Source organism: Stegostoma tigrinum, chromosome 10 (assembly GCF_030684315.1).
Source record: "Stegostoma tigrinum isolate sSteTig4 chromosome 10, sSteTig4.hap1, whole genome shotgun sequence".
Classification (NCBI taxonomy): domain Eukaryota; kingdom Metazoa; phylum Chordata; class Chondrichthyes; order Orectolobiformes; family Stegostomatidae; genus Stegostoma; species Stegostoma tigrinum.
The window spans coordinates 72,378,082-72,394,641 of NC_081363.1; the positions used below are offsets into that span (position 1 = coordinate 72,378,082).

A 16,560-nucleotide genomic window follows, 5' to 3' on the forward strand; every position below is an offset into this window, starting at 1 on the left:
GCTGAGTATTTCCAACAACCTTGCCTTTTTTCGGTTTGTGTTTTGCCACTAACACCATCGATTCTTCCCTTGGGCTGTGACCACGTCCCCTTAAATAGAAACAGGAGAGATGACAAGCCTCAGCACCCCAGCGCACCAACCCATCACAGGAGTTCTTGTTGTTAAATGTTGACACAGCTCCACAGGAACATTGTCCGTGAGCCCTGGGCAAACGAGTGGGTCAGAGTCAGAGCAGGGCGACCTGAGGGCTGTTGCTTGGTGGTTTCCCCCACCCACCCCAATTCTCTCTCTCTCTCTCTCTCTCTCTCCCCCCCCCCCCCCCCTCCCTTGGGAGGGGAGGGGGAGTAGGTGTTGAAACAGTTTCGGTTTGTGACTGAAGGGGAAAGGGGGATGTTTTTGTTTAGTTTTCTTTTCAGTCTGAGAAGGGTGGGGGAAGAGGAGGAGGGGCTGGCTGCACCATGTTGCTGTGTTGATGTTGGCTTCAGGCTCTGACGGGTTATCAGCTGCGGCCGAGCGGCCGCCGGTTTCAGACGGGACTGATGATGATGATGATGATGATGAGGGGGAGGAGCGGCGGCCGCGGCTGAGCGCAGCTCCCGGAGCAGGAGCGCTGGTGGCCGACACCATGAAGGAGCCCGCCGGGCCCGAGTCGCTGCTGCGGTTCCTGGGCCGCCGGGCCCTGAGCGGGGACCGCTTCCTGAAGGAGGCCTTCCAGCGGCTGCGCCTGTCCTCCTGCAGGAACCTCTTCAAGAAGGACCTACTCGGGCACTTCGGCTGCGTCAACGCCATCGAGTTCAGCGGCGGCGCCGGGGAGCTGCTGGTGTCCGGTAAGGGAGGCCGCGGAGGTTTGGGCTGGTCGTGTGGGGAAAGAAAGGAGAGGCCGAGGCTCCGGGCCTGGAGGGAAAGGCCGAGGCTCCGTGTTTTTTGTGGTGGGGGGGGGCGCGGGGGAAGGGGAGGCCTAGGGCCTGGGGCCTGGGAGAAAGAAAAGACGGAAAGGCCGAGGCCCAGAGCCTGGCGGGGTGGAGAGCAGCCCTGGGGGAGGGGGGGCGTTTGGGGGGGTGGTGGTGGTTGTAGAGAAGAGGGCCCGGGCCTGTGTCCGGGGGGGAGTGGAGCGGAGCTGAGCTGAGGACAGGCCTGAAGTCGAAGCGAGTCCCGGAGAAAGGCAGAGCCTCCGGGAAGGCGGCGGGTGTGTGTGTGGTGGACAGGAGCCTCGCAGACCTGGGGGTTTGAGGGGGCGGGTGTGTGTGGTGAAGGGAGAGAGAAAATCCGAGGCTTCTGGAGGGTTCACCCAGCTCTACACCGTGTTGTCTCAGGCTGCTGGAGGGGTTGGGGGTTGGTGGGGAAAGGACGGGCAGCGCCCCGTTTGTTCAGATCCTCTCCCGTTGCGGTGGCGGCCTCCGTCGCCGTTGATTGCTCCGCGGGAGAACTCGACAGCAGGAGCCCAGGCCTCCTCACGGCCTTTCGCCCGTTTCCTGGGACTGTGTGGGGGAAGCTGTCGGTGTCTGTGGCCGGGCTTTGGGTTGGTGGGGTTAGGAGGGGGGCTGGTCAGTTGCGGCTGGAGCTCCACAAGCTTCCCCCTCCCCGTTGGCCCGGACCACCCTCAGGCCGGTGCTCGCCCTCATTATGCACGCCAAAAGCATCGTCCTTCACCCGGCCCAGTGTTTGGGAAGGCAAGACTCTGGAGTGGTTTCAGAGATAGTAGGAACCGCTGATGCTGGAAAGCCTGAGATAAGAAGGTGTAGAGCTGGATGAACGCAGCAGGCCAGGCAGCAGCAGAGGAGCAGGAAGGCTGATGTTTCGAGCCTAGACCACCTGAAGAAGGGTCTAGGCCCGAAACGTCACCTTTCCTGCCCCTCTGTGGCTGCTTGGCCTGCTTTTCATCCACCTCAACACTCTGGAATGACTCACTGGGCAAACATTGGCTGTGTGTGTGTTATTTGTGAGCATTTATCCTTTGGCCGGGCGGGGGTGGCGGTACACCTTGTTAATGTCCTGCTGAAACAAAGGTACTCCCGCAGGGTCATAATCTCATAGAAGGTAAAATAAGGGGCTTCAGTGGTGGGACTAGTCTGGGCAACACAGGTTCAGGGAAGAGACCCGATTTGATTTGTGGTCCCTTGTCACTTCAGCTGATCTCAGGCAGCACTGCAAATAGGGAATGCTCCAGTTATCATGCCATGGGCCACAGATGGTGCAATCACAGGTCCTAGTTCCCGGTTGGAATTATTGCCAATATGGCTGTTGAGTGATTAGGAAAGGGACAGGGATGAGGGGGAAAGGAGAGGGGCAGTGGAAGATCAGAGAATTTGAGCAGGGGACGAGGGAGGGAATAGAGGTGTGGGATGTAATGGGAGTACTATAGAGGTTGCAATTGGTGTACAGCAGGAGAGGCGCTGGGCTGGGAAGGGGGCTAAACAGAGGATGGTGGGGCTCTCTGGATGCTGTAGGAATGAATTGCATATGATGATGGGAGGGGAGTGCTGGACAAAAATACAGACAGTGCCGATGAGGGATGCAGGGTTGCAGATGGGTTGATGAGAGGACGGTATGGACATGCGTGTGGGATTTGAGGAGGGATGCAGTGGAATGATGGGAAGAGAGCTATGGGTTGGGCCAGAAGGAGGAAATATGTGGGTGGTATTGCAGAAGGTTGCGAGGGTCTGTACTCAGTGATGGGAAGAAAAGATTACAATCAGTGAAGATGTGTGCAGTAAGTTGATGTGAGGAAGGTACGGTTGAAGTGTGAAGGCGTCAGAGGGTTTGAATGGAGGTGTTTGTCGCGAGGTGCACGGTTGAGGGGAACGGTATACGGAAGGGATAAGAGGGGTGGCGTGAGTGTGGAGAGAAAGGAAATTGAACAAATGCCTATAATTCTGGGACTTCCTAACAGCTCTGTGGGTTTACCTGCCTTCTATAGACTGTAGTGATCCAGGAAGGTGGCTCACCATCACTTCCTCAAGAGTAATTATAAGAGATAAGCAACAGAAACTGGCTGTACTGGCAATGCTTGCATCTCGTCCACACGTATTTTTACAAATGTTAAATTAAAGCTACTTGTTTTTTTCAGATACACACTTTTTGAAACACTAATAGATTGGGGTGTGCAATACCCAAACTAATGAAAGATACCAGGACCACAATATCTACTTTTTCAATATATGGCTGTTTATGCTTTTAACCCCACTGGTGCAACTTTCCTTCAGATTATCTGAACAAATTAGTGCAGTAGTGAGGTTCTTGTGGCTGTGAAAGCTGCTTTATTAGCAACCGGTAATGGGCAATTGAATCCTGTCCAGTCCTGTGACTGCGCACCTCCTTGCTCCGATCTCAGTTTTTAATTATTCTGAAATAATAGTTGATGTATTTCACTTTGAAGAAAGTACTGGAATTGCAGCTTTTATAAACTGGCTGTCAGTGGTGTTGTATTCATAACATGTTGGGTGTCTTAAACATGTTTTAAATCCCTTGTTTTATGTGTAGCCAGAGGTTCTGGAAACTTTTACCAGCTTGTGAAATGCTTTTTAAGCATATTTCAATATTTACAGATCATCACAACACATTATTGCATATTTGTCTGACAGTATGATCTGTTTTTATAATGTTATGTGGAATCATAAAGTTAAATAGCACGAAGGCTGTCCTGCATACAATAGCCCATCATGTCTGCTGATTGTTGAAAGAGTGACCCATTTAGTCCTATTAAGCTTTTCTCCTCATAGACCTACAAATTCTTTTTCGCCTGAAGTATTTATTTAACTTTCTTTTCAAAGTTAATATTGAAACTGTTTTCATTACCTTTTCATGCAATGGATTGCAGATCACTACTTAGTGCAAATGTTGCTTCTGGGTCTTTTAATAATGAATTAATTTCCCTCAAATTCGAGTCCTTTCCTGTCAGATATACAATTTTTCCCCCGTTCACTATAATTTTAATGTGTTGAAACTAAATCCTTGACCTGAGGAGAACAGTCCTACAATTCTGATGTGTCTCATCTCTGTTGCAGTTCTAGTAAATTCATCATCTTATATCACTAAAATATAAGTTGACCCCCTAACCAATGATTTCTGAAGCTTTAATAATCCTTTCTTGTTTCTGGACTCTTCTGGTCTTGTCTCTGATATTTGCCATCATTGCTTCTGTGGACTGACAACAACTTTTGGGGATCTGACCATGTGTAGTTGAATGTGGAAATTCAGAAGCTGTTGTCAGTGATTCTGCTCTCCAATGAGCGTACAGTTGAAGATACTCCCTGACCTCATTAAGTGGAAATCAACTGATGTCAGAAATCCTTGCTCTTTTATTTGATTAAGCTAGTTTAAAAAGCCCTGAAAAGGTACAGCTTACTGAATGAAATGTATGTAGGTTTTTAATCTCATAATAGGTTACAGGTACTGAAGAACAACCTCATTGACCATGAAAAAAGTTCTGTAAAAAAATTTCTGAATGTCACGTTTGCTTTATGATGTTCACGTTTTAAATCTATTAATGTTACTTTAGTTTCAGCTTCTACCTTAATACCATCTATATGCCCTAATTATTTATTTCACACACTGATTTTTTTTATCCCCTTAATAAAAATTTTACACTGCGCTTTACTAGCTAGTTTGCTGTCTGTTAGAATACTTAAATATGATTGGTTGTCTTATCTGTTGTAATATGTTAGCGTCGCTGGATACATGGTAGTACCTTGACTTTGCATTAGATACAAACAAATGTCAGGCCAAAAAAAATGCACTCACTCTAGACATCAACAGATCATTGCAGCAGCTTCCTTCAAGACCAATGATAAGTGTTGTCACTTTGCTAATGGTCGAATTGTAGAATTCCTAAAGTTCAGAAAGAGACCATTTGACCTATTGAGTCTGAATGAACTTTCAAAGTGCATCCCATCCAGAACTGCCACCCCCACCTCTGCATTTACAATGGCTAATTCACTTAGGTTGCAAATCCCTGGACTCTATAGGACAAGTTAGTGTGGTCAGTCCGCTTAACCTCCACATCTTTGGACTGTATGAGGAAACCGGAACACCCATTGGAAACCCACGCGCACACAGGGAAAATGTGCAAACTCCAAGAATTCAGCCAAGGCTGGAGTCAAACCTGGGTCTCTGCTGATGTGAGGCAGCAGTGCTAACTACCATGCTGCCCAGTGGTCTGGAACTGTGTCTCTATTCTTAAAGCATAAGATCCCAGATGCTTTTTCTTAACAACTTTATCACCTTATCCTCACCTCTTCAGAGTTTTGTGTGTGTACATCCCATGTCTTTCTTTTTCTACAATCACTTTAAAATTGTATTATTTTGCTCTATAACCAAACCATCACTGACAAAAAAAATGCTACTAGTAAAAATGGCTCAGGATGAAGCATCAGACAATAATCGTGAGCGAAGGACCTGCCTCAAGCAGAGGACCCATACAGTAGAATATTATACATTTTATTGACTATCCTCATTCTTCCTCGAAAATATATCGCGTTGGACTTCCTTTTTCAATTTCTTAACATTGTTCTTAGTGTACAACACATCCATGTCTTGACATCCACTGCATCCAAGTTCTAATGGTTTAAGATATTTCGAAACAGTATTGGTTTTAATCCAGTCTCCTGGGTGATAGCACTGAATATAGCCCTCCTTTCACACTATTCTCTGCATCCTGTCCCTTAGCCTGTTTGGTATCCATACTGTTTGCGTCCAGTTACTCATTGTCTTTACTGGTGAGTCTTTTTATATGATGTAGTCCATATGTTCAATAGGAACTGCGTAAACGTTTTGCCCTCTGTTATTTATTGAAAAACTCAATTCAGTTTGTCATACGTGATTTATCTTAACAAGCTGGGCTGCACTTTGTCAGTGTACCCCTTCCCTTTTTGTTTGAAGAGGTAGAATATTTGGAATTCTCTAGTCTTTTGACACAATTCCTAAAATCAAGTAGGACAAAGACTAGAGCCTCTGGTGTCCTCTACCCTTGCATTCCCTACATGTCAGTAAAATATTTCCTTTGCTCAGAAGCAGTTTCTCTGGCAGTGATACTGGTGATTATAATTGAACCATGCATTCTTTACACTTCAGAATTGACTCACGTTGTCCAGTATCTGTTTATGCACAGCATGATCCTGGAGTTTTCCAATGGTACATCTGTGCAATGAACACTGGATAGTCATACTTCCACTGAAAGCAGTTGAAACCATAATGTTAAATTTTTATTGAAGTGCTAAAGAGATCAAAGGGTATGGGAGAAAGCAGGACCAGGATGCTGAGTTGGCTGAACATTTATGACCATATTAAATAACAGAGCAAGTTCAGAGGGGTGGTTTGCTGACTTCTGCTTCTTTTGCCCCATGTTTCTATGCCTTTGGCCCCAATGTACTTCTCTTATGAAATATGTTGCTTTATTTTGCATGGAGAGCAACAAGTTTAATCAGTATAATTGTTCTCATCAATAACAAAATGAATGAACGTGCAATGCTTCTTCATGTTAGTAGTTTGCCATGCTTGAGTTAAAGAAAATAACTCATTCACCTGTTACATTCTCCTGAGTTTAACGTGTTTGCTCATAGTCTTAATTAGGCCTCACCATGAACAAATCATTTAAAGAGAAATTTGCAAGGTTATGATTTTAGAGTAGGGAAGTTGGGATACATAGTTTTATCTTTGAAATTGCTGACACCAACATGATGGACTGAATGACATCTTTCTGTGCTGTAAAATTCTTCAATATCTTTTGGAGTACATTGACCATTTCTTGTAACATTGTAGCAGGAAGGATGTTATTGGGCTGAAAAGGGTTCAGAAGATATTTACTAGGATGTTGCCAGTAATGGAGGGTTTGAGTTATGGAGAGGGTGTGCATGGCCTGTGACTTCTTCACTGGAGGTAGGAGGTAGAGGGGTGACCTTTATAGAGGTTTATATAATCATAAGGGGTATTGATAAGGTGAAAGGCAGGTGTCTTTTCCCTAGTGTAGGAGGTTTCAAGACAACGGGGGGCATATTTTCGAGGTGAGAGTAGAAAGGTTTAAAAAAAAACACGAGGGGCAATTTGTTTTTGTACAGAGTTGTGCGTGTGTGGAATGAACTTCCGGAGGAAGTCATAGATGCCGGTACAGTTAGTGTTTAAAAGGCATTCACATAAGTACATGAATAAGAAATGTTTGGAGGGACACAGACCACGCACAGGGAAGCGTGACTAGTTTAGTTTTGGATTATGTTCGGCATGGACTGGTTGGACGAAGGGTCTGTTGCCGTGCATGTGACTCTGACTCTGTCTGTTTTGTACCTGTTGGTATGACTGTGAGCCTGTTTCGTAGAATAATTGGATGTAAGGTGTTTACTGAATTGAGTAACAAATTGCTTCTACTTGTTGGTCTTTGTTATTAATCTATTAATCAGTGTCACCTTTTCTAAACTGGCTATTGCTTGGAAAAAATCTTTTATTTAAAACAATTTTTTTAAAAGCCTAGATCCTTTCTGTGAATTAATGGCCAGACAATCCTGTAATCTGATAATACTTAATCAAGGAAGAGATTTGAGCCTAGTCGTTAATGGTGTGCAACCTTTGTGCTGGTCATGGGATATGTCGGGAAGATCATTATAGGCACTTTTGATATGAATTGAAGACCGTCAATGGTTCTGTTAGGAATTTACTTGAAATATTGCATATGGTTTAATTCTGAAATAATAGTCCTGGATAACGAAGTCTGGAAGTAATGATGAGCTTTAGGTGTCACAATATGACAGGATTGTTTGAAATAACGCAGACTTGACAGGAAAATGGATAAGGTTTTTAAAGTGTTGAGGTGATTGTATACAACTTGGGTAGGATATTTGGAATTGGTATGAATAATACGTCTAGTAGCTGTATTTGTAAATTTATGAAAAAAATCATTAGGTAGATACCAGAACTTCCCATTCTTTGGCGCAAGTGATGTGACTTGTATAATATTCCGACCGTACTTTTGAGAGAGACTGGAAATGCCATTTCTAATTATAATGAGTGATTTTCAAGCTAGCTGTGATTGACAGGGAAATGAGACAGATCTTGAAGTAGCTGCAGTTTTTTTCTAGTCTCTCTGGTGTTTCTTAGGTGTAAATGATAGGAAGTGAATCAGCAGCATGTGAAGAGATGCTAATAACTAGATAATGCATTTTATCTGTAAGACCCCACCCTTTTGAAGACTTTATATTGGCATGGATAGAGAATTGGATCATGGGCAGGAGGCAGTTGGTTGGGATTAGGGGTTCTTTTTCAGGTTTGTGACCTGTGACAGTGACCACTGCTGGGACCACAGCTGTTTACAATGTATGTTAATGACTTGGAGGAAAGAAATGAATGTAGCCAGATTTTCAGACACTAGAATAAATGGCAAAACAAATTGTGACGGGGTGTAACAGAGTGATATTAAGTAAGTGGGCAAAAAGTTGACAAATAGAGTAATCAGGAATGTTGGCCTTTATTTTGAGGTTAGAGTATGATGTCCTACTGTAATGGTTCGAGATACTCGTGAGACCACATCTGGAGTAATGAGCAGTTTTGGTCATCTTATTTAAGGAAGTACATTGTTTCATTAGAGGCAGTTCAAAGAAGGGTCAATAGAATGATCTCTGGAATGGAGGTATTGTCTAATGAGCAAAGATTAAAATTTGGGGATTCATTGGAATTTAGAAGAATGAGTGGTGATCTCATTGAAATATATAGGATTCTTAAGGTGTTTAACAAGATAAATGCTGAGACCATTTTTTCTGTCATGGAAGAGCCTCAGAATAAAGGGGTGCCAATTCAAGACAGAGATGCAGAAGAATTTCTTCTCCTAGTGGGTTGAGAGTCTTTAGAATTCCTTGCCACAGACAGCTGTGGAGACAGAGTTCTTGCTATTTTTAAGCTGACATTGATACATTTTTGATCAGTAAGGAACTCGAGAGTTCCAGGGAAGTGGCAGGAAAGTAGACTTGAGGAACATTGTGGTAGGCTCAAGGGACTGAACAGCCTACTCCTGTTCCAATTTCTTACAGTCTTATGTCTGTACAAATGTTGAATTATTCATTCATAGTTGCTGAGTTGATGCTGAGAAGAGCATCATATCTTACCCACCCATAATTATTTTCAGTAAGGTGGTAGGTCATTACTGCCATGAATTGCCACAGATTGATGCAGTTTATGTAGTCCCATACGGTTTGTGATTTCAGTGTTTCTGGATTTTGGCCCAGTAATGACAAAGGTGAATGATGATTTAGTGGCCAGTAAAATGAGAGGTTCGGAGGGGAATTTGCTCTTGTAGTTTTGTTGTTTGTATATACCTGTTACCCATTCTTTGTGAAAGATAAAAGGTTTGGAAGATGCTGCAGTAAGAAGTCTGGTTGAGTTGATGTAATGCATCTTGTAGATAGTACATGCCAGAGGCATGTTGCACTGGTGGCAAAGGAAGTGAATGGGAAATCAATCAAGCAGGTTTCTTTGGCCTAGATCCTATTGGTTTTGAGGGTTATAGTCAGGTGCAGGAGTAGGCCATTCAGCCCTTTGAGCCAGCACCACCATTCATTATGATCATGGCTGATCATCCACAATCAGTATCCTGTTCCTGCCTTATCCCCATAACCCTTGAATACACTATCTTTAAGAGCTCTATGCATCTCTTGCTTGAAAGTATCCAGAGAGTTGGCCTCCACTGCCTTCTGGGGCAGAGCATATATCCTCAACTCTGTTCTAAATGGCCTACACCTTATTTTTAAACTGTGTCCTCTGGTTCTGGACTCATCCATCAGCAAAAACATGCTTCCTGCCTCCAGTGTGCCCAATCCCTTAATAATCTTATACGTCTCAATCAGATCCCCTCTCACCCTTCTAAACTCAAGAGTATACAAGCCCAGTCGTTCCAATCTTTCAACATATGATAGTCCTGCCATTCTGGGAATTGACCTTGTGAACCTATGCTGCACTCCCTCAATAGCAAGACTGTCCTTCCTCAAATTTGGAGACGAGACTGCACGCAGTTGTTAGATCTACACTTGCTCAAGCAGGTGAGATGTTCCATCACATTCTGAACTTTGGGTGAATTGCAAGGCGAGTTATTCATTAAACAATACTCAGCATCAGATCTGCTCCCATAATCACAGTATTTATGTGGTAGGTCCAGTAGAGATTTTAGTCAGTTGTAAACCTACAGGACATGAATGAGAGTTATTGAATATTAAAGGAAGGTAGTGAGAATTTCTGATGTTATACGATCTATGGCATGAGTTTTAAGTTGTCACTAAATAATCCAAAATTAAATTTTATAGAGATCTTGATGAGTGTGGGTATGCTGCATTGTCTGAGGAGTTACAATTGAACTGAACAGTATAATCATACATAATGCTCACTCTGATCTTATGATAGAAGAAAGATGATTGATGAAGCAGCTGAAGACACTACCCTGGGGCACTTGGGCTCATGTGGCACAGTTGCAGTGTCCACCTCTGGGCTAGGGGCCTGGGTTAAATCTCACCTGCAAAAGAGAGTGTTTATTAATGTCTATAAAGAGGCTGATTAGGGAATATTTATCCTGAGACACTCTTGCACCCATGATCTGTGCCTGAGATGATTGATCTCTGACAGTCACAGTAGTGTTAGGTAGAATTTCCCCCACTGGTTTCCATGGGTTTTAATTTTACAGGGCTCCCTAATGCCACACTCTGCCAAATGTTGTCTTGATATCAAGGGCAGTCACTCTTTCCTCGCCTCGTTTGTGTATGTTTGGATCAAGGCTGTAATGAGACCTGGAGCTCAGTTATTCTGATGTAACCTAAACTGAATACCAGCGAGCCTTTGCCAACAAATGAGATGTTGGTGAGTAGTCATTGGCCAAATTGAATTTGCCTTGATTTTTGTTGTCAGAAGTCATTTTCCACTCTGCTGCTTTGATACCAGCATTGGACTGTAACTAAACTGAAACTGCTTGATTAGAGGTACAGCTAGTACTGAGCATGTATTCTACACTACAATCAAGATGTTGTCATGGTTTGTTGCCTTTTAGGTATTCAGCATGTTAAGCCATTTTGTAATGCCACTGAATGAACAGAATTGACTAATGACCGTCTGTGGACCTGGGGAATGCCAAAGTGGATCATTTGCTTAGCATCTCTTGTTTGCATCTGTCTGCTTTATGCACGGCTGCTTTGTGAAAGATATGGAACAAGCATTATTAGATTAAGTTTACAATTTCAGATTATCCCTATGGAATAGAGAATTGGTTCTTTTTGGGTATTTTGATAGAAGAAGTAGTGTTTGTTTAAATGCTTGTGGATCCTTCTTGGCTCTGTTCTCCATTCACCTGAGTAAGCAGATGAGGTTTTGCTTTGTGGTTCCATCTGAAAGGTGGCTGGCAGGACTGTATTCCGCAAGTATTTCCTGGAGTATCAGTGTTGGTATTGCATTTACCTCTTTGAAGCAGGACTTGAATCTTCAACCTGCTTACTCATACAAAGACACTAGAGTTGTACTCTGATCCTACTTACAAAGCAAACATTACAACAGTGACTGGACTTACAGAATTGGCTTGTGTTGGCTCTTTGGTCTAGCTAAGATGAAAGGCTCTCTATCAGTGCTTTTCCGTTTTCTCTTCCAATCTGACTTTGTTTTAACTTTCTGCAGCCCCAGAGCAAGAGAGCAGGTGAGGGTGGAGAGTGGATGGTCAGGAGTGAGTTGAGTACCGTAAGGGTGTTGCTGTACTGTTGAAGGTCTTTGCCTGGATGGATGCCCGGTGACTAAAAGAAGATTCCTCAGCCTCCTCCATGTTACTGCCTCCCTTCCTGAGCCTCCTAAAACTAGCAGACACAAAGTGACTATAAAAGTTCTCTTGGACCCTAATTTTTTTTTCCCCCAAAGCAGCAATGACCACTGTGGTCTGGTAGCTGATCAGTTCTTGTTGCACAGCCCTACTGCAGGTTGTGGCTGTCGGTTTGTGTTGTGTTATTGCAAGCTTTTCTTTACAGTGATTTTTGTATAACCAGGGTTGTTCGCAGTCTGCTTTAATTTGCTTAGACTTTCTCATGCTTTGAACTGAAGAGTAATTTGCAAATTTGCTTTTTACGACAGGAGGAGATGACCGTCGTGTCTTGTTGTGGCATGTTGATAAGGCTATTCATTCAAAAGCTAAACCTGTCCAACTAAAAGGCGAACATCTATCCAACATATTCTGTCTGGCATTTGACAGCACAAATACCCATCTCTTTTCAGGAGGTAAGAAATCTTGCATCCTATAAAACATGTTACATTACTTCAACTTTGATTTCTTTGAACACTAAATGATACATAGCTTTTGCTAACATTATAATTTACGTACCCCCTTAAATTGATGTCCAACAGTTCAGTATTTCGAAAAGCAGCTATGTTTCAATTTTAGTTTGAAATTATTAAAATGGGTTGCATAATTTGGATTTGTTTGTTTGTTTTTCCTTTTGATGTGTGGATATAATTTAGTGGAATGATTGTGTAATTGATTGCATAAATGCTGCTTAAACTTTGGAATGGAGCTTTCTGAACAAACAAGCAGCTGATTTGTGGTAAGCAATGTACTGAAAACTGTGTTAATCAAAACAGTAATAGCAAACTGTATTTTGCATTCAAATTTGAATAGGCTAAACAGATAATTAAACCTAATTCTTAACTCACTTGTTCATTGCTGCAGTGGATGAAGAAAGTCTTTTTCAGAACAATAACTTAATCAACTAACTAACTTTGAAGTTGCCAGACAGACTCAAGTGCTCAATGCTATTATTTCCAAGGATGGACACTATAAACTTCAGCTTTATTTACAAGTCAGTGTTTTATAAATCTGAAGGTGAAGTTATATTGTATTCTAGTCAGGAATAGCATTGCATTCAATTCTGGTTAACAAAGTATCAAAAACCCCATACTTTACAGCATAATTCTCTAACTGCAATAACCACACAGAGGCCAATATCCCATCACCAAGCCACCTTTGTGCGTAGTAGACTGGCTGTAGCCAGCCATATTGGAGTCGGAGTGTGAAATGAGGAGATTCTGAATCCCCTGTTTATACTGCTCAGCCAGGGCTCCCTGATTAGCCCAAGGTTAACAACCTGAAGCAAGGATCTCATAGTCAGTAAGATCTGCCTGGCTGCAATCACTACACTATCTCAAGCCCAATGTTCCTCCTTTTACAGTGATGCCATGTTATGTTATAGTACTCTGTCCAAGTTTAGGAGTACGTGTAGTCTGAGGGCTAACTAGGTTTCATTAGTCCTTATCAGAACTAGTTAATATCAAGTACCAAATCCAACTGGTGGTACTAATGTGACATTTTGCTGTGTGTTCCTATTCTCAAAATGTAAGGGATAAAATTTTAATGAATTAATGTGGAGACTACTGCTGTTGCAAATTTCAATCTGCAAAGTGCCAATGAGAACACAAAGTAATAGAAACGGAGCTTGTCTTGCTCATCGCTATAAGTCAGTGGACTTGATGCTATTCCAAACACTCCTATATTGTTTGAAAAATGGTGAATGATCCCATTTGCCACGCATAAGGCCGTGGGAAACCTGACTTCTTAAGAGAAATTCTCATTCTCGTTAGGGCGACACGGTGGCTCAGCAGTTAGCACTGCTGCCTCACAGCGCCAGGGACCCAGGTTCGATTCCAGCCTAGGGTGACTGTCTGTGTGGAATTTGCATATTCTCCTCGTGTCTGCGGGAGTGAATTTCCTCTGGGTGCTCTGGTGTCCTCCCACAGTCCAAACGTGTGCAGGTTGGGTGGATTGGTCATGCTATATTGCCCACACTGTCCGGGGATGTGTAAGTTAGGTGCATTTATAGGAGTCTGGGTCTGGGTAGGATGCACCAGGGGTCAGTGTGGACTTGTTGGGCCAAAGGGCCTGTTTCCACACTGTAGGGATTTTATGATCTTAAATATTACACTTTTGATCTTTATACCTCGAATTTCATTAATTTTTTTACTTAATGAGGCAAAAAAGCTGTTTAATTTGAAAGAAATCTGTAAAGAACGCTGTCTTCAGTTTGTACTGAAAATACCCATGCACGTTTGTAAAACCAACAACTTGCTATTGAACAGGATTTTAGCTGTAGTTCTCTGTTACTCTCAACAATTGCAGAAGGCATAGCTGGGTTTGAAGTACTCCTTATTTGTGAGGCTTGTGCAATTTCGTCTTTTTGTGTTGACTTTTTTTTACACTCTCTCTTTATTTTTAGCATGTTTTTAACTCAATATGTGGTGCATCAGTTCAACGGATAATCTCCATTCCGGTTCGTTATACTTCTACCAGGATATTAAAATTTGTTTCCTCCAATTTCTTAATAGATCACTTAAGAAATTAGATTTTCTAGTTTTTTTTCCCCTATGATAATGATTGATTATTTCATAAATAGAGACAGGCAGGTATTTTGATATTGAGCCTACCAGTTCATAGAAACCCTACAGTGTGGAAGCTGGCTATTTGGCCCATTGAGTCCACACCAGTCCTCTAAAGAGCATCTCACCCAGTCTACCCTGTTACTTTCCATTCCCACTGGTTAATTCACCCAGCCTATCCCTGGACACTATGGGTAGCATGATCAAGCCACTTACACTTCACATCTTTGGACTGTGGGAGGAAAGCGGAGCATCCAGAGGAAATCCATGCAGACACAGGGAAAATGTGCAAACTTCATAGATTATCATCTGTGGCTGGAATCGAAGTGAGGTCCCTGGCGCTGTGAGGCAGTAGTGCTGGCCACTGAGCCACCATGCTGCTCTTTGTTCTTCTTTGTAAAGGTCTGCAAAAAAGTGTGAAGCTGCAGTGGCAGTGTGGTAATACTCTTTTTGTGTGTATGTGCCCATCATTTTGCTGCGGAGAAGTAATGTTGATAAACAGCCAAAAATTGAAACAGTTACCAATTGTTGACTTGTACCTTCATGATTTTGAGCTATGAAATGCAGTTCCATGGTAAAGCAAAATGAGAAGAAGCGCGGTTAGCCAGGTTTGTACAGTTTCCATGAAAAATAAAGCCAAAATGTCAGACAGCACATTTAATTAATGAATCTGTCTTATTCAGGGATCAGATTTCAGCATGAATACATCACCCAATGGTGGACAATCTTTCCCGTAAAAAGATTTAAATTGTACAGTTATCATTTGGTAAGATTTAGTGCCATGAAGTCCTGTGTTCAATCAATTATTGCATCAGTACAGCAAGATAATATTGAACTAAGCAATCCGTTTTGCTCTCCATTGTCTTATGGATTGCTTCATCTTTGAGGTGGCAGAAAAAGCATCAAATATTTAAACCCTTTCCGACCCTGCAGTTACTAACTATCTGCTTTATTGACCTTTTTTTGTAGACATGATAAATTTAAAACAAATATTAATTTTAAAATGTCAGCAGGACTAGTTTTTGTTTGTTACGCCAGTCTTCTGATTTTTAATCTTTGAGGTGTCCAAAGTGTGCACCCCACTGTTTTGGAAAACAGGTTTTGTAACTGGAATGTAGACTTAAAACGGACAATTAAGAGTTACATTAATCCAAGCTAGATGGTGAAGTATGAGAGAAGATACAAACTTTTGACTGATGGCAAGTTAATTCCCAGGAAGCAGCAATGCAGACTTCTGTTTTGTAGTTGTCAACCTGGTATACAATCAATTGCTATAAATTTTTGAAGTTGACATCGAATAAACTCAGTTACAACACCCTACGAGAGCACTGCAACAAGGGATAAATCCTCCCCCAAAGGAAGCTTACAAAATTCAAACTAAATTGTAGTTTTGTAGGCTGATGAAGCCCTCCAGCCCCTGCATTGCCCATAGGTCTCAGAAGGCTCAAGACAAATCAATGGACACTGTGTTCCTCCCAGCCTCTTTACACTGTTCTGAAATTAACAGCTAAACTAACTGAACTGTCATGAACAAATTAACCTAGATCAACAAGCCCAGCAAAGGAGCATTACAATGAAAGACAAAGCCTCAAGTGAAACTTAAAAATTAAGATTTGGGATTGCAGAGTAAGTGCCCAACAGTCATGGAGGTCTTAAGCATAGCAGTTGCCAGCTCTCCCCATCCTCTTCATACCATTTTTAAATAACTAATTTTGTGCATCAATAAAAGACCAAATTAAAATAAGTCTTAACAGATGGCTTCACGTAAAGAGAATGCTAATTCTGGTCAAACTATACAGCAAATTTACAAAAATTAATATTTGGTGTTGAGTCTGGCTGTGAAAGGTTTCAAGCATACCAGTGAGCTCTGCAAGTGCCCCCATTCTCTCTTTATAAATGTTTCGAGGTATTTCCTAATCAACATTTCAAAGATGATATTGCACACTTTGAAGCTGATTGAACTTGAACCTGGTTTCTTGGCCTGGAGGTAGGGATACTACCTCTGCACTAAACAAGCAGTATAAATGTTTTTGGGCTTACTGAAAATAATGTCCATCATTCATGGCTTTAACTGCACAATGACTACACAATTGTTAACATTTTGAGTGTTTATATAGGTGATAAATCATGTCTTTCCCGTGAAGCCTAATTACATCTCCTGTAGGTGGGCTGTGAATAGTACAGAGAAATTCTGATACA

General features: G+C 42.4%; 1 protein-coding gene across 1 annotated transcript in view; it reads left to right on the forward strand.

Annotated features, from left to right (window-relative positions):
• Positions 1 to 379: 379 nt before the first annotated feature.
• Positions 380 to 16,560, forward strand: part of dcaf5 (ddb1 and cul4 associated factor 5) — an 86,050-nt gene continuing 69,869 nt past the window's right edge. Inside the window, exons 1-2 of the mRNA XM_048537916.2 lie at positions 380 to 827; positions 12,070 to 12,213. Of these exons, the coding sequence (XP_048393873.2) occupies positions 473 to 827; positions 12,070 to 12,213 (499 nt within the window). The 5' untranslated portion in view covers positions 380 to 472. The remainder of the gene's footprint in view (positions 828 to 12,069; positions 12,214 to 16,560) is intronic.